The sequence below is a fragment of the Ovis aries genome, chromosome 2 (assembly GCF_016772045.2).
Source record: "Ovis aries strain OAR_USU_Benz2616 breed Rambouillet chromosome 2, ARS-UI_Ramb_v3.0, whole genome shotgun sequence".
NCBI lineage: Eukaryota > Metazoa > Chordata > Mammalia > Artiodactyla > Bovidae > Ovis > Ovis aries.
In genome coordinates, this window is record NC_056055.1 from 72250420 (window position 1) to 72276613 (window position 26194).

At 37.3% G+C, this 26194-nt stretch overlaps 1 protein-coding gene across 3 annotated transcripts in view; it reads right to left on the reverse strand.

Moving 5' to 3' along the window:
- The window catches only part of GLIS3 (GLIS family zinc finger 3), a 490017-nt gene that overhangs the window by 112636 nt on the left and 351187 nt on the right, over window positions 1–26194 (reverse strand). For all 3 annotated transcript variants that reach the window (XM_042243409.1, XM_042243410.2, XM_060409420.1), the window contains 2 exons: window positions 7482–7643; window positions 3358–3468 (listed from right to left, as the gene is read on the reverse strand). In XM_042243409.1, coding sequence (XP_042099343.1) covers window positions 3358–3468; window positions 7482–7643 — 273 coding nt within the window. The remainder of the gene's footprint in view (window positions 1–3357; window positions 3469–7481; window positions 7644–26194) is intronic.

The following is a 26194-nucleotide window of genomic DNA, read 5'->3' on the forward strand; positions in this document are numbered from 1 at the left end:
TTCTTACTTTTTTAAATCATTGCTGCCAGGAAATACTCCAAATACCAAGCCCTGATGTGCGTTAGTAATTAGAATCTCTCCGAGGTCTAGTAACAGTCTACATGTAAATACTACACACCAATACACCGGTGCAAGGTTTGAAACTGTGGATTGACGGATTTCAGGTTTATTAGCACTGCTTTTCCTGGGAGTGACATTACCTCTTTTTATTGGATAGAGCAACTTTCATCATTTTAATTTCCATGAATTAGTCCTTCAAAGATCCACACAGGATTTTTTAAATCTTCAGATTAAAAGGCCAGGTTAAAATTTGGAAAGTAAACACAGTAAACTTGTCACTAAGGACTAAGCAAATAAAGTTGGCCAAATCCAGTTCAGTCACTTGCAGGAAAGAGTGAACAACAAAAGCTGAATCACTGGAGTGATAATACCTCATTTTACATAAGACAAAATTAAGAGAATATTGTAATATTTGACGTTAGATTGTAATTCTGCCCCTTGAAAGTATATCCTTTTATCCAGATTGTCTATTAAAGGTTCTTAAAAACTGTTTACAAATTTATAGTCTTAAGATCTGATTATCTTCTTTAAATTAGTGCTTCAAACATCTTTCGCAGAATCAAAACTACTCTTCCCTTATAAAGAAGCTGAAATACTCTGTGTTTGAGCAATATAAGCTATTAACAACTTCTAAAAATATTGCATTATGTTTTCATACCTACTGCCAACCTAGGTTACTCTCTTGGGTTGAATATCATATTACTGCTTATTTGTCTACGTGTGAGACATATATTCTGTCATGTCCATGACAATTGTTATTCTCTATGAAGGTGCTCTTGAATCTTATAACAAATTTGCTGATACAGTAAAACCTCATACATTTGGGACAACTTGGAGGTAGAGAATGGTCAGATTTAGGGGGAAGAAACTCAGCAAGAGGATTTTTTGTTTAAGAAACACAACTAATTATTTCAAGTTTATAAGATACACATGGATAATGACAAAAACCATTAGACAGTGGTCCTCCTAAGCAATTAACAGTATGTCATTATAAACATGGTGTGTTATTTTAAGAATATTAAACATCCTTCTTACAACTTTATTCTTATCATTAATTCACTTAGTTCCTTTGCTGTTTTAAAATATAGGAACATATTCCAATCCATGTTGAATGACCATCTATTATGACATGTTGATAATGATCATCTATTATCAGTTGACTGGGATTCCAATGAAAGAGATTTAACTTTACTTATGTGGGCTTTTCTAGTGGTTCAGACAGTAAAGACTCTGCCTGCAGTGCAGAAGACAATGGTTAGATCCCTGGGTATGGCAGATCCCCTGGAGAAGGGAATGGCTATGTATTCCAGTATCTTGCCTGGAGAATTCCATGGACAGAGAGCCTGGCGGGCTACAGTCCATGGGTTCATAAAGAGTCAGACATGACTGAGTGACTAACACTTTCACTTTCAACTATATTTACAGAGGAAAAATAAATAATTTTAACAACTGACTTATAACAGTGGGCTTGTATGCCATTAAGAATATCTATTTTACAAAAGAACTTTTATCAAATTTTTCTAACTGGACATTTTTCTAACTCACAGTGGAGAGGCCAAATTATTTCCATATATGAGCCCTCAACTGGCCTTTACCTCCCAAGGAAGAAAAAGCTCAAGTAACAAAAAGGTTACAGAGCATATCCCCAAATAAAAGAACTAAATCCCTATAAATCATAAAAGAATGAAAGATTCTGGTTAGCTTGATGCCATGGTGACCTGAAAACCATAGCATAGAGTTTAATAAAACCATAGGAGATCATAGGTATCACTGACTCAATGAGTCTGAGCAAATGAGTCTGAGCAAACTCCAGGAGACAGTGAAGGACAGGGAAGCCTGGTGTGCTAATGGGATCACAAAGAGTAGGACACGAATTAGCAACTGAACAACACTGTTCAGTCACTTGAAATAAGTTTAGTCTTAAACTTCCCTTAAATTTGTTATGAAGGACTCTTAAATGAATTAAGTACCCATCTAAACACAAGTGAAAAAACAAGGTCAGGTCAGGTCAACATATTTTCTGCCATAATCAGAACATACTTTTTGTTCCAAAAATTTACAAAGTCTGGTATTCTTTGGAAGGAATGATGCTAAAGCTGAAACTCCAGTACTTTGGCCACTTCATGAGAAGAGTTGACTCATTAGAAAAGACCCTGATGCTGGGAGGGATTGGGGGCAGGAGGAGAAGGGGACGACAGAGGATGTGACGGCTGGATGGCATCACTGACTCGATGGACGTGAGTCTGAGTGAACTCCGGGAGTTGGTGATGGACAGGGAGGCCTGGCGTGCTGTGATTCATGGGGTCGCAAGGAGTTGGACACAACTGAGCGACTGAACTGAACTGAACGTATATTTACAATTCAAACCATGCAATTAACAAATGCAATATGCCACCTCATGAGCCTCCTGTGGCATGCTCCCTTCGCTGTACTCCTCTGCCTCCCTGCCTCCAGTACTATACTAAATGTTGTTCATGACTTCCTTGAACTTTTCTACTGTTTTCCTTGTATCAGAATTTCTAAAACACTTTCAAAATTTTGCCTGTTTTGGAACATTATATAAATAGAAATTTAAAAAAAGAAAAAGAAAATGCCTTGAAAGGTAGTAAGTTCTTTGTTTCTCAAGATGTTAAAGAACAGTATTGTCAACCACTTGCTGCTTATGAAGTCAGGAGGATAAGTCAAGTGGGTTGGCAGGTTGATCTTTAACATTTCTTCCAAATCTGAGAGATACTACAGCTTCTAAGAACTCTGAGAGATGCACTAAGCCCTCAGTGATGTCAAAAGTGATTTTAGGTTCAATTTTTTTCTCAGACTTTCATATATAGTACCTATATAGAAACGTGTTTTTCCTAAGCTTAAAGGGAACAATGCTGTCTATATACTCATCCTACCGTCTTCGTCAGAGCTAATAATTTTAGCCAATTGATATTTTATGTTTTGTATTGATATTTATTAAGCACTTATCACCAGAAAGAGTATTTGTTGTGTTGTTTTCCCAATTCAATTTTCTTTAACAATTTGGACTTTATTTTGTTACTTTCCAGTTTTGGTGACTTTCACTAATTTCATCAACTTCTATTATACAAATCCTCCCTAGAAATTCACATCTGATTACATCAATTATGAAAATCACAGCCTTGCTACTACTTCATGAAAGACTTCTCTACTCAGAGTCAAAAATATGTTACACTTTGAGAAGCATTAGGACTACCAATGTCCCATAGAAGCTCCCAGTGCTGCAAGAGGAATTTAAATGTGCTTTTCCTGGCTGGATAAAATTTCATTTAAAATTACCTTTTTCCTTGCTTGCTGATCTTTGGAAGAATGTGCCTTCACATGCTTTCTTAAGGAACTTGGGTCTGTGTAGCGTTTGGTGCATCCCGGAATTTGACAAGCATAAGGTTTCTAAATGAGAAAGAAAGAAAGAGCTGTGGTTAAATCATAAAGGTAACTGAGGAAGATTTACTCAAAGACTACTGACTTCAGAGTATGAACTGTTGCCAACTGATTGATGTGAATTGCTATGTGATACTCATGCATTTTAATTAGAAAGCCCAGTAAGTTTGCATCAAAGCAAAGAGAAGAATAAACTTTCAAGAAACAAAGAGATGGCTTATCTTTGAAGATTTTTAAAAGACTGCTACAGAATGCCCTCTTGCCACGAAACCTCCTGTGGCATTTTTCAATATGAAAATTATTAGTATCTCCAGTCATACTTACAATTATGTTCCCCTGAAAACAATCTCTGGTACTGTCAGAAATTAGGAAACACATATTCTTTAAGAGTTCAGGTATAAAGAAGCTGTAGAAAAGTCCAGAAAAGACTGGTAATGTTTCAGAAGAAACCTGATTCAGAAAGAGAGAGGGAGAGAATTAAAAGGGAAAATTAGTGGAAAGTAAGTAGAAGACAGCAGGTTTCAAACAACAGACACATGAAAAATCAGCCAAAGAAACATTAATATTATTAGTTGCAGAGGAGTCCTGCTGTTAAGCCTAGATTAGGTGAATAAGTCCTTAGCTGAGCACGACGAGAAAGAAAACAAGTTCTGGCTATTCCAATTCGCCCATGCACCTGAGAGATGTAAGGTGTGGAGCCCAAGACAGAGTCTAGAATCTTTTTTATTTTTATGACCCTGGTGATTGGTACATGATAATTAGGAATGACTGAATGAGAGCATTACACATTGATTCAAATTTTAGCAACTATTCCTACTGTAACAACTAAATTCAAACCAAAGGTTTGAGAATGTGACTTTTATACTGTAGAATAAATAAAAACTTTCTTAAGAAGTGAAAAAAAAACCCTACAAGATTAACTGCGTTTATAAGATGTATTAGCTGTCACTCATCTACTTAGTATCTCATCTGGTAAGATATTAAATTTGTGCCTACATGAGGCGAAATGTGAGGAAGAGAACTGAAACTGTCTCTACAATAGAGTTCTCACTTTAGAAACATGCTATTCTATCGACCAACCCCACTCCCCCCAAAATTCAGGTTGTTTTCCTTATGATTTATATCTTGTTCCTGTTTTCATGCACTTGCTGGTCATTTTGTAGGCCAACATTTGTGTGAATTCTATTATTTGCGTTCTAAAAACCATATATGTGTTTCACTTTCTTATTGCTATTGTTGCTAATTTTTATTCCAAGAACAAGATAAAGTCATGAATATATAATTTAGTTTGACAATCCTAATCTGAATTCTAAGTTTGATTATCTGATGTGTTTGTTCATTGACTAACTGACTGATTGAATGAATGAATCACTCAGCAGCTCTTTTGCTTCCATAATGTGCTAGACATTGTATCACATATCAGGGATCTAACAATGAACAATGGATGAACCAGCCTCTCAATAAGTCACAGTTTCTGCAAAATGATGAGCCAATTATGGGCTGAAGTCATCTGCCAAGATGTTTCCATTTGGTAAACAAAGGTTTTCTTTAACCTGGGAATCTTTCCTGGGTTCACACAGTTTTTTTCCCCTAGTCTTCCCTTTCCTGCCTGGGGGAAAATAAGCCAACATCTTTATTGGCAGTCATGTTATGACCACATAAGTTCATGTTTTGCATTAGAGATGATGTACATAAAAATTGGGGGGAATATTAATGCATTATACAAACTGATGCCATTATTATTACAATAGTCACCATTACTTGGGTTGGAAAGATAAGAAATGGTTAATGTCATTTTGGATTTGATTTTGAGATACTCTTGAAAAAGGCTTGAATACTGACCATTCCTCCCAGCTAGCTTTCACTCTCACCCTTGTTATCAGCCACCTGGGATCAGTGTGCCAAAACAGCAATGCCAAGGATTGGTCTAAGTGGTACAAGTGTACCGGTCATTTTAACTCAGATTACCTAAGCTTTAAATGGCATGTTACACTTCATCAAACTATATTCTTCATTATTTTCCATTTATACTATAAAATTATTCCCCTTGTTTAGACATTAAGATGCTAATAGAGAAATGATTTAGTAACACTTTCCAGGGTTAGAATTATGGACTCAGTCATCTTTATGGGCAAATCATTTTCCTAGAAGTAAAGAATCCATTTAATTGAAGAAAGATACTTTATCTAAAATTCTGATAGTATTAATATAAGGAGTTATTAGCATAAGGAGTACTTAATGAAAGGGAATATGGACCTAAATTTTAATAATAAATTCTTCAAGCAACAAGAAGGTAGTTTGGATTTCAAAGAAAAAAATGATGGTTTTAAAAGATTTAATGGAGAAATACTAAAAAAAAAAAAAAAAACAGTTAAGTTTTAAAAGCTACTGCACTGAACTGAATCATGAAATTATTATCTTAGGTAGCTTTTCTCAAAAGTTTTCCAAAGGGATTTTTTAAATTCAAAATGACTTTAGAAAATGCTCTTGGTTTGATTAGCTAAAATTAGCTCCAAGCAAAGAAGGGTATTGTAGAACCATAACACTTAGCCTCACAATAGTTCTTTCAAACTCCAGATAACTAGCTAGAGTAGAAGCAATTTCTCAAGACAATCTTGTCTCATGAATGTTCATTCTTCCATGATAAAGTTTAATGACAAATTGTAAAATTTATGAGATTCTACCAAGACCATTTTAGACATACAAAATAGGGCATTTAAACATAATTCATTCTCTTTCCTATTTCTACTTTTAAAAAATACTGCTATTCACCAAATTTATTCATTTAATATTCCATTCTGTTGGTCCTAAATTCATTGCATTTGATTCAGCTAGAACAGAAAGGGTCCATCTTATAGTCACATTACTCTAATTATATTTCAGATGTTTACTAGGCAAACCATCACATTATGTATATTAGGATATAATTCTGTTTAGAAAGGTTATGTGACATATAGCTAAAATGACTGCTATCAATATGACTAATAGCGACTAATATAAAATTTAATAAATATGTCAGCTATAACATCAGAAGAATCTTAAATATGTATGAGAAGGTGTGTAGAAATAACAGTATCTTTTCAAAATTCAAATTCTGAAGTAGTTTAATAATAGACATCAGAATGTTAACACTGAAAAAGTACTGTCATGAATACATTACTTGCAAGAATGTGGGATAAGAGATCTGTGATGTGTATAATACATTTACCCTGATGGCTTTGTTAAGTGAACTAAAATTACATATAGTCCACCTAGCCTGAAGTGAAAAAATGGCATCAAAACCTGAGAAATGCAAAGGTGGACAATCAACATAATTGAGAAAACAACAGACAGAGTCATGGAAAGGGCATTAGCAAGTGAACACAATCTTTCAGCACTAAGAGAATTAAAGCATAATAATGAAAATAAATTGTTCTCATAGGTTGTATGTCAGTGGATATGTGGCTGTTAACACAGAGGAAGAGTGATGAAACGGGACCCTTGGGATAGATTTGCTGATTCTTTTTAGATCACTTGAAGGTGAAAATACCAGGTGGTTTCTAAAGCAAAAGGCCAGATTCACTTTCAAAAAGCAGGCCAGTCTCAACGTTCTTATGTCAAGACAAAAAGAACTAAAATAGGAAAAAAAAAAAATTGCTTCCTGTTTCTAGCAATAGAGTATCTTATCTATCTTAGTATATATCTTGATATCTGAATATTTATTTTAAGGTCCAATCTCTAGCAGTCATTCTCTGTACTAAAATCTGTTATATATAACAGCCCCTAAAGTGCTTCTGCTTTATATATGAACCCTTTTGTCCCAGCAGCTGTAATATTTAGGATAACCTGTTATATAGAAAAAGGAAAAGAAAGAACCAAACAGGGCCCCTTCTGGCTCTTTATCAGGTTTCACTGCTGCCCTTGGCATTGTCCCTATAACCTGCAGGTCATAAAGCAAACACCTTCACCATCCCACTATCAAACGGGCACTTCCTCACACCGGGACTTGAGGCTGGAAGTTGGAAAGCTCCTGCCATTCTTACAGTGTCCAGATGTGTCCTCTGGTGCTTGGCGCGGTCACTGGAGTTACTGAATGCCTTCTGACAGCCTGGATGCTGGCACAAATACGGCTTCTCGCCTGTGTGGCTCCGCAAATGAATCTTGAGATTTTCGAGCCTCGAAAAGGCCTTCTTGCAACCTTCAAACTGCAAAAAGAAAATAATTTTTGGTTGCTGAGAAGGACCTTGAATGTTTGGGGTTGTGGGGGACAGGAAAAATAAATGTCCTTAGTTTGTTCTTAGCCTATAACAAAAAAAATAAAATGAAATCCAAATAGTAACAGTATTACTTGTAAAAATATCCATATGTTTGTGTGAACTGCATTTTTCTACTGAATATACTTGCCACTTTCCATACCAGATTTGTGTCCCAAACTGATTTTTGTGATTACTTATGTCAGAGAAAATTTGCTGTGAGCCATCTGGCTTGGTTAATAAAAATACAGTAAAGCATGTCTTAAAGATTTGTTAAAAAATTAACACACTTTTCCATTTCCAAATTGGTCTAAATTGAAGGAATCAGGAAGGAAGAAACTTTTCACAACTAATAAACTAACAACAACAAAAGAATCAGAGTGATGTTTGAGAAAAAAAAAAAAAAAAGAAATTGAAGGCCCAAGAGTTAGAGATGAAAAGGACATGTGCCCGCTCAATCATTATGATAATAAGCTTTCTTAATTCTATCTTAAGTGGTTTTCAACATCCAAGAGTGACCTTTTTAATATATAGGGTGACGCCAAGCTTAATGAGATAAAGTTTTTAACATGCTTTTAAAAAGGAACAAGAAGACAATCCACCTAGTACTAAATCACATTCCAAATAAAGTTATAGTTTTATTTATCTCTATTTTTAAATAAACTTTGTTATCTGGTTCTTGAAGAGAAGAATTGTAAACGAAAAGTTGAAGACCTTAAGAAATGTTTCATTGGTTTGTCAGTACTATTTATTGATGGTAACATTTACTTACTGTCTTCTGTGTGCAAAATATCAGGTACTATAAGAGGGTCACAGTGATTTCAATCCTTGAAGTGACAGTCTAACAGAAAACATGCTAGAGAATGCCTACGTACAAAGCATAAATGTGAGATGGGTGTTTATCCTTTAATTTGCTCTTTGGTGCTAAGCCCTGGAATATATATGTCCCTTCAGCAATTTTGATGCCATTCGAGTTCCCAGTGCAAGGAAAACTGTAATTTAAAAACTACAAGAACAAAACATAATATGTTTAATGCAATTAAGAAGCATTACATCTTAGAGAGGAATGTAGGGGTGGTGCGGGGAACAGAAGCAAAGAATGTTAAATTGAAAACAGTTTACATTAAAAATTAGCAGGTATAACTTAAACTTACTGCAAGAAATGTTATAAAATTCCTCAATTCTCTTACTTTTTATCAATACAACAGATTAGTACATTGTTCGTGAAGGGGTGACCAGAGTTGGGTCAGGTTTTGGTTATTTCAATTTTTACCTTTACGTAGAGGATGAACAAAGGAGGAAGAATAACTAGACATGTCACAACACCATCTATTTAAATAAGTTGTCTAGATTTTGCGTGCTAGAATATTTTAAGAAATTTATGAAAGTTGTACTTATTTTTGATTGAGAGTTATACATGTTTCACAGACATATGTTGGTTTATTTCAATTTTGATATTTTGCTTAAAATAATTCTAGTGTTTTCCTGATTTCTATTTCACATAAAAGTAAATTTAGCCTGAACAGAAGATGATTGCTGACAAAGCCAACTACTTTTCAAAAGAATGAAAGGCATATAATGTTATATCGCTAGAGGGAGAGAGGAGTTAAGTGTTTATTTCTGCAGGTTTTCAACTGATTCTCATGTTTGAGAATCAAGGGGCTCAAAAGTAACCCCCAATTCATGGCTAAGAGGCCTCTGCCAACCGAACCTCTGTTTTTAAGGTTCACTCTGGATGATAACTCAGTGTACACTTCTGCTGTAACTCAGTTTGTCTTGGAATTACCTGATAGACCACACTTAGGTCTAAAATGTGCTTATGGTTTTGGACACATCAAGCCTGTAGCCCAGTTCCTAGCAAGGTTGTTTTGCAGGGTGGGCATCATTTTATAGGGATGCATACCCAGATCCGAATAGGCCCCAACAACCACTGTATTCTATAGTCACCCGAGATCTTGATCAGAGAAAAGCCTGCATTGTCTCAGAAACAACATTGGAGTGGAGAATCATTTTAGAATAGCTTAATGAGATTTCTGTGAGCACCAGAAAAATAAGACCCCTGGATCTACCACAGAGTAATTAGACGGGAGCCCAAGGTGCCCCAGAACTAATTCCAACTGCCTACTTCATCAGATGTAAACTAAATGTAGACTAGCATTCCCAAGGTCTCTCTAGTTAAATGTCCATGTAAATGTTCAAAGTCAGAAAACTGCTAGTATTATTGTTAACAGAAGCAATGATCAAACCAAAGAGCTTGCTGCATTCCAAGCAAATCAGTGAAAAATGAACTATATCTCATAACATCATGACCATTTTTTTTAAATAGCAAAGATGGAGGAAAATATGAGCACCCAGATTGAAAATGACAACAAAAAGATTATCAGTAAAATCATGCAAATCCAGCTGATCTCAAATGTTTCTTCTGTAACAGTGAAGTCCAGAAGACAACAGTCTTTGTAGTATGTGTATGGGCATTATGCTACTTTCAGGAGAAAAGATTAAGGAGTGAAGGGATTTGATCTTACTGAGTTGAATGAATAAAGGCTAGAGCAAGGCAACCCCACATACTTGGGGCTCATAAAAACATTACCCACTCATTCTTATTGAAGAAATTCACTGAGAAGAAACCATGAACCCCACCCACACCAATAAAATGAAATGCTGAAGAACTGATAAATGGCTCCATGAGGGACCTAACACCCAACCCATCACAAGAGTATGCATAGAATAACATCTGATTGAACTTGCCCCACTAACAATTCTACAAGAAGAAAAAATAGGACCGGTTTATTTCTCTAAGGGTATCTGGATGAAACTTGAAAGCAAACCGTTTTGTGGATTCATTATCATTCATGATGGAAATGAACCTGTAATTCAAACAAGTATTTCCTCTCCCTCAGGCAATTTTACCCTAAGATCATAAATTCAATTAAATGCAAATACATTAAAAATAAACTAATATTTTGGTAGAACTCTATAAGATTGCTACAAAATACACCTAAACTGCATGTTTTGGGTATCTGAGTAAATGGCTGCCTTGTTTTCTACCTACATTTTTTCAGGTTTTCAAAATCTTTAATGAGTCTCATCTTGTAAAGAAACATCTAAATGTGAAGGAAAGCAGGAACCCCAGGAGACTTCCCTTGAATTTGGCTGCATACTTTCTCATCCAGATCCCTAAAGTGAAAAGTCTGTCCTGAGATCTAAGGTCCAAATTGTCACCTAATTGCCTGTGTCATTGAACCAACTCCTTCACAAAAGCTGACCAGTATCTTAGTCACTGGATATCTCCTTCCTGGACTGGCTGTGGAGCCCGGAATCTAAGGCCCAGCGGCACATAGATGGGTCATCAGGCCTGAGATTGCCTGTGCAAACACAGGCCAGATACAGAAAGATTAGAGAAGAACAACAAACTCTCAGAATCCAAGGGAGCAGCGGAAGGAGGAAAAGCAGAACAAAGAGAAAGACAAATGCAGAATGGTAATGTTTGAGGGAGTGGGGGTGGGAAAAGGGTCTGGGACACATGGGTAATTTTATCTAAATAGCATTCTTATTTTCCTCCCCAACAAACACTGAGTAAGCCCTAGGAGCATGGCACTATGTGATAGACAAGGAGAGAAACAGAAGGATTAAGACTCACATTTTACTCAAGGGAATCTGGACTCAAGATCATTACATGTGGCTGGGCAGGTCATATACTGATGAGGCATGGGCAATGATTCTCAATATATATTTGAGATCGGAAGCATTGTCACACCCTTGGGAACCTGTCAGAAGCACAAATTCTCTAGCCCAACTCAGACTTACAGAACAGAAACCTGGGAGGTGCAGGCCCAGACATCTGAGTGTTAAGGAGCCCTCTAGGAGATTCTGAGGCTACCACGTGTCTGTGAGTTTGGAACGAAATGTACATTGTAATCACTGTTGCTGTTCTCAAGACAGTCTCCTGACAGAAGCAAAACGTCTTGCAGAACTCACTCATTTCTAATTGGGGCAAGAGTCATATGGGCTTGCAGCAGCCCTGGACTAAAAAGAAACATCTCCATCCCAGGATAAAGCAAGGTTATCTCCATATGCGCTGCAAATGAGACAATATTCCAGAATGCCAGTCTCATACTAGAGATTCTTTAAGCTCTTAACTATTTAATCTGTTGCCAAGCAGATTCTACTTCTGAAATAGGCATGCCTAAAAATTCCTTCAGTGACCTCTTGACCAACAAAACATCCCATGTTTCTAGCACCTATTACATTCTGCTGTTGAGAAAAAGCAGTGAAGGGGAGCCATTATTTTCCAATTGCACATTTCAGTGACTACAGACACATACAAGAACAATGCATGAAGTGACAGAACTTTAAATCTCACGGGTTTGAAAATACGGCACTGCATGAAGCCTTACTCTGAGAAAAATCTCTTTAACTCTGAGGCTGTTTTCAAGGAACAAACCTTAATTAAGAAGTATAAGTTGCCTCAAATCCAGAGAAACTTAGCTTGCACCACTTTGTTAATTTAGGAGATTATTTCATATTTAAAGGATCACAACTGGACTGTAATCACCATCTATATATATTGGCTTGATTACAGATTGTTGACATTAAGTGGCATTAAGACGACCTTTGAAATATTACTTTCCCTTTCTATTAGAGGCTTTTGTGTAAGGTTTTGAAAATGAAAGACTCATTAGACACCATTAAAATAGGATTTATTCCATATGTGTAACCAGTAATCAAGTAGAATATTACTCCTTCCCCTAATCAGCAATTTATAGTGTTGAGAAGCACAAGTTCATATTCAAAGCAGTAATAATAGCAAACCTTTCCTGATCAGGTTTCTCTACCATCACTAGTGTCAACAAAACCAAAACAGAAAGGAGTCTATGATGCTGGACATGCTTTCTAAAAATATACATTTGATTTCAATTAAGGCTCAGTGTTTACGACCCTTGGAGGTATAAGCTCTTACAATTTTATCAGTCAAGACCAATTATTCCTATTAGTGACGGCTGAGCTGTGATATGCTGTGCAGAGTTAGGCACTTACTGATGAATTATATGCTAGTTTACATCTTCCATGTACAGCCCAAAGACAACAGAGACGAAAGCCATTGGTGGAAAGGTCAGCAAATATTTATCATGCTGTGGATACAGTCAAGGTGACTTCCACAATAAGCCCGAGAGCGCAAGTCTACTTGAATCATGGACATACCTGCAAAAGGTGTAAGTAAAAGATGGCTTCTTCTGTGACTGAAAGAGGGAGACAAAGGCATAGCTGAGGGCCCAGAGCCACCTCACACTCATGAGAAGAGGTGAGAAATCTGACTCTAGTGTTTAGCTGAGATTTACCAGCCTTCTTCCAGCACAGTGCTGGCCATCTTTACGTGCTCATGAGTCACTGGGCATGTTGTCAATATTAAAATACAGATTTGGTTCAGTAGATACAGAATAGGGCCTGAGATTCTGCATTTCTAACCACCTCCTACATCATATTTTTAATGTTGGATGTTCAAAGATGCCAATTTGAAAAGTAAGGTTCTAGGGGTTATTAAACTACTTTCAGGTTGAAAATGTATGGTTTAATTAGATTCAAAGAAAAAAAAAGAGACAAAGAACTAGAGTAAGAATAAAAAGACTTGGCTTTTGATGAACCAAACTATTGTTGCTTTGTCCACAGAAGTGTGGAAGAGTGAAATCTACTTGTTAAACTTAGGTTGAGAAGAGAACAGAAAATGTTGTCTAGGGGCAGAAAAGCAGAAGAAAAGTCAGGGGGAAGAAAAGAAGCATAAGAAATCAAAACAGAAAGACTGCAGAACCACACTGGAGCAATCTGACATTGCCTCTGCTTCAGTGTTGTTCGCACTGGACGTACGGCTTGCCTCGTGCCATCCTGTGGTTTCAGCTCCCAGTGCATCTTATTAGAACTGGATGCTCCAGCAAATCTTAGTATTTACCACATCAGTTTGCATAAAGCGTCACATAAAGGGAGAAGAAAATAATTCACATGTTTTGAGGCTTTAAAAAAGTATGTAGTTCATGAATTTACTACACTGAGTAATATGGAGTTCTTCCCTCTCCAAGCTTCTTTCAGACTACTAGTTCTGTAAAGAGGAAGGAGATGTCTCTGCAGGTTCTCACTTGAAAACATGAGTGATTTTGCTCATGTTTTTAATCTAATCACCTTATTGTCCACAATGGAAGAAAAGGAGTTTGTATGTTTCCTTTTGGTTGTTAAAAGTAATATCTGATTTTATAATATTTTGAAGGGTCTACCAAGAGGAACAGTGGCCTCATTGGAAAATTATATAAAATTATGGTAGGGTTACCCTGGTTAATTTGAGATTTCTCTTAACTTCAGGGAAATCAGTGTACCCCAAAGTGATTTTACAAAGATTCCAAGTATCTAAACAGATTGCGCTTGCGTTTCCTAGGACAGCCTTGCTTCAAAGTTTCCTGGTCTTTTGGGAGAGGCAGCCAGAATGGGGAAGACACTCTGACACCTCGGCCTCAATGAGTCAACTACTTCAGTGCATGTCACTTATCTGGAATTCTGAAGTGGCCTACTGTACTCATTTATTGATATTTTCTGGAACTATTAAAATTTTGTAGAATTAATATAAGACCCTTTCTGTAATGTTTTCCTAAACTGTAAAAAAGAGATCCCAGTTACTACGTTTTTCCTTGTTATTCTAGTGTACAAAATGAATCTATTAACTAGCTCATAAATACAACTTCCTGGCTTGTTGTGCTTTTTGGTTTTGGTTAAGAAATCTGTATAAAACAAAGGTTACCAAATTGGGCAGTATGAATGTGCTTCTTATTGGTTTAAGAAAATTCTTTTTTTTTTTTTTTAAACATTTTGGGTCATGGGCAGCAGCTGACTTTTAAAAGGGCACTCTAAATGAGGTGGCAAAATAAATGAGGGTGTAACATAAAAATCGAAAATGGAAAAAATGTTTTTGAGAAGCCACATGACAATGTAGAGAGAAATATGTTCCTTCTGTGCCAACATTTGAACCATATTAAATTTTTATGGAAATTATCACGTGTCTGGTTTATAAACACTGAAAGGAGTTAGGGACAAATGGAACCTTATCATGGGCATTACATTCACCACTGGCAACACTGGTATTTAAATATATCATATTGCTGCCTCCAGTTATTCAACAAATGTAAGGAATATCATATATTATTTATGCTGTGTCAATACAATGCCAGAAAACTACAATTTCAAGCAAATAATTATTCCATGAGTGGGTAAATAATAAAAAACTGGCTATTTGGGGCTTGTTTACACATAAGAATAAGTAAGTTGCCCGAATTTCGTTCTTGTTTATTAGTATTGATTTCATGCAATCTGCAAATACATATCCCCTAGTGCTTGTGTCCTTCAGAGGCTCACAGTCAGACCTCAATAAATGCACTTCAATTGCATGCCAGAAGAGCAAATATATTTAAGGCTATGTAACTGGCCCTGTGTAAATATACCTAAAAGAAATCAAATTATTTCATTTTCCATGTATCTCTGTTTCTGACCATCATCTAGGCATACTTGATTCCACACACATGGATCTGCAAAAGCATAATACTTCTATGAAGTATATATAAAGTCTACATATAAAGGCAACTTTCATATATTTTGCTACTCTATAGTAAAGTTTTGCAAAAAATTTTGAGCATCAGTCTATATACCAATAGACCCAGGAATATTGAGTTTCTCGTTCACTGAGCACTTTATAGGCTGTGCAGATGATTCAAAAGAATCACCAGGCTTCATCCTGCCTTTCCTGCATTCATATTACATTCCAGGAGATAGACATACACTCAGAACAAATTCTGAATCTGACCCAGCCTGCTCCAACACCCCCAAACTATTTTCTATAGACTAAAGGTGAGGAAACAAATGTTGGAGAAATCATCTTTTGGATTTTAGGGATTATTTTTTGCATTTTTAAATAGTGTCAGAAATGTTCTCTAAAACTCTAGTTTCTCTAAAGGGTCTCTCAAATTTCAGACAGGGATAGATGAAGTAAAAGAGAAATAAAGAAACGAGAAGCAGAAAAACAAAAAAAGAGAGGAGAGAGAGAGAGGCTACGGGTCAAAGGAGGGCTTAGCACAGACATGGTCAGGCCTGTCTCCTCCCGTCTGTCCTCCCACCTTTCCACCGGACTCCAGGCCAGTCCAGCTGCAGTTCCCTAATTAGGCATCACTGTTCCACTTTGCCTCTGCTTCTGCTGCTTCCTGTGCCTAGTGACATCCTACTGACCCTTTAGCTTGGTGTCACCTCCTCTGTGATGCCTTCCTTTATGCTTGGTGTCACCAAGGCGCAATGGATCACTACCTCCACCTCCCCCCACAACCCACTGCACACACACATCAAGACTTATCCACTGCCCAGCTAATGCATGGGGTACACTAATTGGGTTGTTTGTCTCCCCTACTAGGCTGTGAGCTTTATGAAGACAAGGTACTGAGTCTTATTAATCTTTTTATTGGCATATACTTGGCATATACTCAAGTGACCACAGATTATTTGCTAAATAAATGCTAAAGGAAATGGAGAGAATATATATATTTCCTAGATTTTCTTCTGTAGAAAGCTCATTAAGGCCTTTTAATTAGGTAGAGCCAGTCACCATTTATGATGATGTCAAATGGTCAACACAGCAAAAGCTATAAAATGCATTTAAGGATTTTGTTGGATTTTAATGTTCTATAGAATTACTGCAAAACATATAATTATTTTAATATCTAATCGTGTGGGGAAACAATACTAATAACAATATGTGGTTGTATTTTGTTGTGGTTGTGATGTCTTATTTATTGATGTTCTGAGAGATCTGTAGCAATGCTGGTGAAGGGAGTGGGCTGTTTTCCTACCACACCCTTTTCCAAACTTAAGCTACACATACACAGACCCACTGGGAACACATTATTAGGAATAATTCAAGGAACATAAATGTACACCTTCTTCATGCATAAATGAAAAGAAACTGTTTTAAATTGCCTTAAGTTAAGCTAACATACTCTTAAATATGCTAGGAAAGAGTCTCTCATCAGAGTGTCTCATGCAAAGAAAAAAGATCTTTGGGACCTTGCCCTGAATTGCCTAAGTCAAATATCCCCAAAAAGCAGGTCAAGCAGTTTCCCTTGCTATCTGCTCACTATCCGATAGCCAACCTCTCTGAACAGGACGCAGCCATTACGACCCCATATAACCCCAGGATATAACCACGCCAAACTCCAGAGCTTTCTATATTCAGAGTACAGGGGGCTGTGGCAAGGCCTTGGCTCTGCCATTCCTGCTGGCAGTGGACTGGCTCCCCTGTAACTCTCTTCGACTGCAAAGAGGAGAAATGCCACTGCTTGCCTTCAGTTTTATTAAGAATTGGCATGCTTGGTTTAACAGAGCTAAGCAATATATTTATTTACTATGGTGTTTCCCAAAATGATTGCTAAATTCTGTCATCTCTTGACTGAGAAACTGTTTGCGGGTTGCAACAGAATGTATGCTAACATACATACAGCAACACAAACTTCCAAGACAAACTGTTTAAGTCAATTTGCTATCATATAGGCACATAGGTGCAAATATGTGCATATGCATTTGTGGGTATAGCCATGGGCACACACTAACACTTGCACACATATCCCACACAGATTCTGTAATAGATGTGTATATTTAAGATCTGTGCGCAGGGGGGTAGAGACAAGCATGAATTTGCCAAGAGAGAAGAGGAAATTCACACACGAAGAGAATAATTTACCATAAATTGGCCCATACTGAATTTACTCCAAAAAACAGAGTGCAAGATGCCAAATTTTTAATGGCTCTTACTATTCCAGATCTGGCCCTGACAAACTTTGGAAGAGATGCAAGTGGGCAGGAAAGATGGGATTAAAAAATTATATCTTAAGCCTTTTCACTTTCAAATGTAAAATTTCCACCACTGTGACAGGAGGAAAGAGTGTGGCAGGGATATTTTTCTGACACCATGCTTTTCTCAACAAAAAGTCATCGATTTTCATTATGCATTGCTTAAATATAAATTCTGTACTTGCTAAAAGTCATATGCATCTGGCTGCTTAAAAAAGAAGCAGATATGAAAATAATGGAACTCAAACCTTGCATTAGCCCTGGCAGCCATTACGAAGGTGTGAGCTCAGAGTGATGCTTGGGGCAGCTTCACAGTCAGAGAACTGACAATCCTTTGTGACAACCCACAAGATTCAGCAAGGCCACTCACTTGCTTCCAAAATGCATCACCTCCGGTATTGTTTCTTTCACAGCTAAGCTTTTCAGCGTGGCTCTCCCATCACATGCCTGACTGCAAGGTGGCAGGTGCTCAGAAAATCTCCCAATCTTTCCATCAGTACTTGCTCTTCTTCTTTGCTCTGATTTTAAACTACCTATCCCATCTCTGAGCCTTTCTCTTTGTTTGTTGAAGGAATCACTCTTCCTATATATAGGCCCATGGTTCACTCATAGGCAAGAAAGTATTCACAAATTCATTAACCAAGTCTGACCATGTAGGTATTAAAACCCACAGAGTATTCAATCATTGTATGGATCCACTGAGTTTGATCCCTATAATTCTAAAGCAAATACCTTAGCTAAGAATTGTAATCTCAATTCCCCTTAACTATTCTACTTAAGATAATTTCAACCCTCTTTCCCCTCCGAATGTGACTCCATTTACCACAACGACAGGTCCACATAAAATATTACCCAAAAGTGTAAAGTTTCTGGTGTATGTGGATCACCTCAGATGTTTTAATTTGATGAGGATATTGGTCTGTTATATAAAGTAGTTGGCCTTTTCACTGAATTTAATTTACAATTGTTTATTCTTCAAAGAAATAAAAAATTAGTAAAACATGTTTCTAAGATAGGTCTCTTGCTTTATTTTATCTCCTTAGTCATCTTACCAAGCCAACAATCCTGATGTGAAAATACTTAGAGCAGAGCAAATTCCCAATAAAAGTTAACTGTTATTACCATCATTTTTCATGTATTCAAATTATCAAATAGTATTATCCCCATTTTCCAAGTGAAGAACATCAAGACCTAGAGAAGTTTGGTGCTTTGCCACAGACACAGAGCTAGCAAGTAGCAGATGGATAACCAGAATCATGGCCTTCTGGCTCAATTATTTAACCATTTCCACTATGCAACTCCAAGGAATACTATTTTTCAATAGGTTAAGGAGATAAAGGAAAAAATATGTTCTGGAAGGCATCCAAGCACACTTTTTCTTTTGTTTCTTTATAAAGTGAAAAATATTAGTAGCTTAAATTCATACAATACCATCAACTATCCAAAATTGTACCAACCATTCTCACCAAAGTCTGAATGTAGAGGGAAGTCATTGATAAAAATGAAAAAGTATTGTGAGCCTTATGTTCTTGGCATAATCTTTTTTTTTTTAATAACTGTAATTCTCAAGTTAAAAAAAAAGTGGTATGCCTCTGTAAATCACTCAGATGCTTATGGTGCTGAGAAACAAATGCAAAGTCAGAGTTAATGTGAAATAGTCAATGTGAGCATTCTGGAAGACTTCAAGGCTGCATATTCAGCTAAACAATAAAATACTTTATAGCATGAACCTTCATTCATTTAATCAAATGAAGGGGCTCGTGAATTTACTACCAATTTACCAATGGTGACAAACTTGGTCCTTCTTAAATGCCTATGTGGTTAAGCCTTTCTTCTAAGTAACTTAACTTATGAAGAAAAGAAAGATGTTCTAGAAGTTTCCATAATCTAATAGGTGCCTAGTATGTATTAGGTGCTCAATAAATTTTTTGAAAAATGGTTAGTAATTGAATATTTGCCTAAATATTCATTGTAGCATTTCTAATTTGAAGCAAAATTCCTTCAGAAAAACAGTTCACTTTGCTATTTTCCTTTATTGGATATAAGGATCCAAACTGTATCACATCAGAAATACAGGGTTATCAACTGTTAAACTGGCCTAGACCTCTCCTCTGAGTTCCAGGCCCTACTGCCTATTCAATATCTTTGTAGCTGGTTCACAGATACCTAAATGTAAATATTCCACCACTTAAAAATGACCTTTCTCCCCAAACAGAACTTTACTCTACACTCTATTTACCTAACAGTACAGCCCAGTATCTGGAAATAATTCTTGACACCCCTTTCTCACACATCTATCTCTAGTATCTAGGTCCTCCAAAGTTTCTCTCAAACGTGTTTACTTCTCTCTATCAGTGTTGGACCTCCCCTTGTCTGAGTAGCCATCTTCTCCCACTTGATCTTCAGTAATCAATGGGTCTCCCCCTTTACTCTTGCCCCCGTCCACCATCTAGTCTCCATGGTGCTGCCAGAGGAATTGGTTGAAACTAGAAATCTGATAACATCACTCCCCTGTGTCAAATTCTTCAAAGGTTTCTCACTGTTTTGGGATAAAGACCAAAGCTTAACCATGGCTTACAAAGTCTCGCTTCAGCTGGCTCCTGCCTACTCTCCAGCTTCATCCTCACCTCACCCTCCTCCCCTTTGCTCCCTCAGTTTCAGCCACACTGGTCTTTCAGTTCCTTGGAGATTGTATTTGCATATGCTATTTCCTTGACCTGGAAAAATGTTTCTTCCTCCTTTCCTGGTTAAGTATCTTTTCAAGATTAGTTTAAATATTCCTTTTTCAGGAAAGCAGTCTCTGGTCCCCAAGCTTAGGCTTAGTCTCCAACATATACACCCTTAAAACATCCTCATGGACCATGAGCTCCTTCAGCACAGGGACCAGAGTGGTCCTTTTCATGACAGACTAGTGTGCACAGAAAACTTCTAACGCAGATTTGTAGAATAATGGACAAATGAGTTATTACATATTAAAATACAAGCTGTTAATATTAAAATACTTTCTTTTCCTCCCTCCCTTCCTTCCTTTCTAAGACTATGTGGTTAGAACTTAAAATCCACTCAGAATAGCTATATACTCATAGGAACAGTGCTTGTTCTAACAATGGAGAATAATAAAAGATGAGTAGAACTCAAAGAACAGATCCTCAGATCTGGAGAAAAAAAATATTTGTGAAATTCTCTATAATTTCTAAGCGCTACATGAAATGCAAATGTTTTCTAGATTCCAACTGCACACACAAAAATATCTCAATTCATTTTGACAAAGTTATCCACCAGGGAGATGAATAAATAGCTTCACTAAATACATATGGTGCAATTATACTCGGCAATAAGTGACAATAGGTCTTACTTTATAGTAATCTAAAAATTCAAAGCCCAATTATTTCAGCTGCTCAGTAAATAACTGAAAATACGTGGTGGTAAAGCAACTTAGAACAGACTGTATTAGTAAATGCTAATGATTGCTTTATGATCCACAGAGCCACTTTCTTTTTCTTCTGAAGGAAAGAAAGCTTTTTGTAAATTAAGGGGAAAAAAACAGACATCCATGAGCTACAGCCAAGAACAAAATGAAAGCAGGGAGTACTCCTTTTGATCTTTCAAGAGTAGTATTTAGTTAAAGAATGTATGCTGGACTACAGAAAAACACCACCAGAAACATGAGCATTTGGGACCTGAAAAATACAGTTGTTGGCAGCTGGCCTTTTAAAAATATATTTTTAAGGGTAAAAAAGGACTTGTCTCCATAGCTCCAAATTTCAGGGCAAACTGACACTGACTTTAATGAAAGGGGTCAGTTTCAGACTTCTTTTTTGGAATGCAGAAACTCTGCAAGTAATTGGTATAATTAACAGCTTAGATATGCAAATCAAATTCAAACTTGAAATGACTGAGATGGAAAAGCAACCTCAACAAGAAAAGATGAAGGAAAGAAAGGAGAGAGAAGCACGACAAAAACAACTCTGGTCTTTCTGGATGATATGAAGTCTGCTGAAGCCACAGTAAAGAGAGATCGGGTACTGCTGATCTCTTTAAGACAAGCTCCACGTAAGTGAGAGGGAAAGGAGGAAGCTGCTGAGCCACAGGTCTACCCAGACCAAGGGAATCTGAACAACAATCAACATGGCAGAGCTGGAACTTCTGCCCCAGTAGAGCATTCTTGTTTTCATGCTCTCTGGACTTGTGGTGTTTAGTATTTTTCTAATTTGAGCAAACCATGCAAGCTTTTGGCACCTCAAAAAATAAAATCATATGGCCAATAAAAATGTTTATTCAAGGGGAAAAAAGTTAGCTCAAAAGCAGCAGCTTCCTACTTTCTTAGCCACCTAACTACTGGGGAATGGTAACCTACCCTTTTGCTCTTCGGCCTATCTGGGATTCATCCAATAGAGGCCCACTTGAACCAGAAGCCTCCAAAGGGTAGCACCATTTGGGGAGATCCCATAGCACTCTCTGATCTTCTGGACATGATCAGGTTCACCCAATTTGTATTTTCTTTACACACTGTATTTCTCCTTCACAATTACTTACTCATCTGCCATTAAATTAAAATTTTAGTAATCATCTACACAATTATTTCCTGAGCTCTATCTTGTCCATACCCCCTGTTTCCAGAGCCTCTAGTATAGTCCTGGAATTTGCCAGGTGTTCAATGAATGAAAATGGAACAATCCGGAATTTATGGGTAATATTAGGTCAGATCATCCAAATGTCAACTGTCAAAGCTCATCATTTATTCAATGACCAAAGATCAGTTACCTAATTAATTACTGTATGGAGACAGTACATAATACCTAAAGCAATTACCTACCAAGTGGTATCGTAGCACAGCACTTCTCAGACTTTAATGCGTTCACAAATCTCCTGAAGAGTTCACTATTGCTAAGTCACTTCAGTCGTGTCCGACTCTGTGCGACCCCATAGATGGCAGCTCACCAGGCTCCCCGTCCCTGGATTCTCCAGGCAAGAACACTGGAGTGGGTTGCCATTTCCTTCTCCAATGCGTGAAAATGAAAAGTGAAAGTGAAGTCACTCAGTCGTGTCCAACTCTTAGTGACCCCATGCAGCCTACCAGGCTCCTCTATCCATGGGATTTTCCAGGCAAGAGTACTGGAGTGGGGTGCCATTGCCTTCTCCGAGAGTTCACTATAAGGCTGACCAATTCAGCAGGTCTGGAATGGGATCTGAGAGTCTACATTTCTAAAAAAAACGAAAAAACTCCCAAGAGATGCTGATGGTCCTCAGGCCACATTTTGCGGAGTAAGTTCCTATGGGTCCAATTGCTAACTCAAACACAGGTTTTTCCCTCCCATTTTTATTTTGCATTTTGAAAAATCACATTGTGATTATTATCCAGGTGGTTCTTGGTTTAGATATTCACAGATGTCTTCTTGGGAGGATGCTGCTGCTGCTAAGTTGCTTCAGTCGTGTCCGACTCTGTGCAACCCCAGACAGCAGCCCACCAGGCTTCGCCGTCCCTGGGATTCTCCAGGCAAGAACACTGGAGTGGGTTGCCATTTCCTTCTCCAATGCATGAAAGTGAAAAGTGAAAGTGAAGTCGCTCAGTTGTGTCTGACCCTCAGTGACCCCATGGACTGCCGCCTTCCAGGCTCCTCCGTCCATGGGATTTTCCAGGCAAGAGTATTGGAGTGGGGTGCCACTGCCTTCTCCGCTTGGGAGGATGAAGGGTCACCATTTCTTGATTTCCTTTGGGATCTGGGGTCTGTATTACATATTCTCTGGTGAACTCGATCTTGCAAGAAAATTGAGACAAGTCTTTATTACGTTGTCAAGAGAATCTGGCCAGGAAAGAAAGTGAGCTTGGATTTTCTACACAACACATTTTTATGACAGAATCTCTTGAGAATATTTGTATTTTGTTAGTTCTTTTAGCAAATTAGTGCATACTACGGCACTCCGGTGTTCATAAAACACACAGGGTCTTCTTTATCTACTATGATTTCTTTCCATTTCTGTAATCAATGTTGCATAAAACTTTTTCCAGCAGTTTCCAAGCCATTATGGAAAGCCTGGAACAGGCTGATAGAAATTAATATTTTGATTTTCTACATCAATTTCCACAGCTACTAATATTCAATGACTCTTTTTTTAAAGTGACAGAGTTTGGGTTGTTTCCTCAAACAATGACACAGTAATGTAGATGTTTTCTGTAGGTAATATCTGAAAGTCTGTCTGTTCAAACGGTCTTGTTTCATACCATAGTACAAAGAGCTGATCTATATTTAATGATTTTTCTATGGATTAAAGGTAAAGAGTTTTAAATATCTCTTTGATAACAATTCTTTTGCTAGTACTTGATGTGGCTCTCTTAGAGGAGTACCACCAATGATAGTTAAATTTGCTTATTATGTATATCCCTTCTCTCCCTACAACACACACATATACATATAGCTTGCATTTGCTGAAAAAGTCAACATGTGGCTTTATGTCTGTAGTACACCAATCAACATATCAAAATCCAAATTTAGAATCCCAATTCACAATACCATTTTTTTCTTTTTTTCTCCCCTTTACTGAATAAATTAAATTCAGTCTTTGTTGGAAGGAAATGTAAAATGTGTTTCACACATACATTTAACACTAATCTGTTCTCCTTACTTTAATTATGCTTTGAATTTCTGTGGGATCTTATATCCCAGAGACTCAATTTACTTTTATAAATATTCATTGATTCTTTTTCTCCTGTTTCCATTCGTGCTGCTAAATATTACCCTCCATCTCTCATTTGGAGAAACTGAGGCACCAAGGAGGAATCTAAGGATTGAAACCAAGGATAGTCACTTATAACTATAGAGATGAAAATGCAACTTAGAAGCCCCTCCTCTGATTAAGAGGCAACACCCCCGCCAAAGTGTAGAAAAAATGGTACAGTGTGTGAAGATTAAATCAGAGATTGCCTGCTCATATTCAAGGCACAACTATATTCTTTATTTCGTCCTCTCCCTAATACAAAGTGCAGTAATGGAATAGCTGCCCTGTGGTTAAAGAGAAATGATTACAGAAGAGAATAGTTGGAGAAAACAAGGCAAAAGTACTCGGGTTTTAGTCAGTGGGAGTCCATCACAGTAACTAATGGGCCGAGAATGTTTCTATTTTTTCACCAAGTAATCCATATGCAAATTTCCTGCAGTATTCAATATGCACTTCCAAGTTCAGTAAATGTTTTCTATTCTTTTCTGCTTAGCTCTCTCAGATTTTTCCAATTAGGCCCTGTTTATTTAGAAAAAAGAAAATGTCTAAAGAAAGGATTAAGCTCTGTATCTTATAGAGAAAGAATGAATATTAGAAATTCTTTCAGGATCTAGAGGATGCATTCTTTACTCATCCTCCCTGCTGGGATGGGTAATGAGAATAAAGTAAAAAGGGAAGGAGACTGAGGCTCTTTACTTCTTTTGGTTTGTTCAGCTGAAAATATGCTTTTGACTATCTGGAATTAAATCCAAAATTCATGACAATTCAGACAATGGTGTATATGGAATAAGACTGTGGGTAAAAATAAATCAATAAAAGAGAGACGTGAAAGCTCAAAAGGACCCACCTGGTGAGCAGAAGTTCTGCAAAAGCAAGAGAATTCACCATGTGGAGGGGACAAGAGGACAGACTGGAAAGAGAGAGCATGAATGGCTCAAGCTAGCAGTTGTCTCAAACGAAGATGACCCAGGAAATGGAGCTGTAAATCAGAGAGATGTCTCAAAAACATGGCCTCTCAGAATAGCAGTGAGGGAAGAGAGTGTGTGAAATTCAGCTCTTTCATCTCCAGTCACTACACCCACGAAGACATGTGGTGCTCTGCCTGTGTCTTTCAGGATTTAAACTGAAAGTGGATGGTCATTCTGGGTGAAAGAAAGGAAGGGAGGGAGGGAGACTAGGAAGTTGAACCGAGGGTTTTCAACAAAAACCCTCTGCACTTGAGTTCCATGTAAGGCATTAGGACAGAGATACCATGGTACCCAAGAAGGAATTTCTGTCACAGAGAACAGCCTGCTTCCAGGGGCTGTTATGAAGCTCAAAGAGATTTTATATATGTATACACACACATACACATGCACGCATGCACACACACACACACACACACACACACACACACACACATATATATATATACACTATTTTGAAAATTTAAAATGTATCATACCAATGAAAGAGGGATTATGAGCAGTGGTTATAGTTGGCATTGTATTAAAGAACAGGAAATATCCAAGATGCTTACAGGGTTTCAGAACAGATCACTACCAAATAAAGCTGTAAACAGCTAAGCATAAAAAGTACCCAAATGTCAGGTTAATTTTCTCTCTCAGCATTTAGGGACTCCAAAAACCATAGGGAAAAATAACTGACAAACTGTATTTAAGGATAGACTGTTTACCTGGTGATTGAATAATATACTGAGTTCTTCAAAAATCCTCACATTGCATTTGGTTGCCTAAGAGATACAGCATAAGAAGCAAAATGTGTCAATACAATCAATAAAAAAAGGTTTCCCTTTAATGGCGGCTATGGGAAAGAGGAAGAAGCAGAATGAGGTATTAATAGTATAAACGTATCAGACATTGGCTACAACCATACCATAGTCTGTTCCCTTCATAAATATTTTCTGCTACAACCTACAT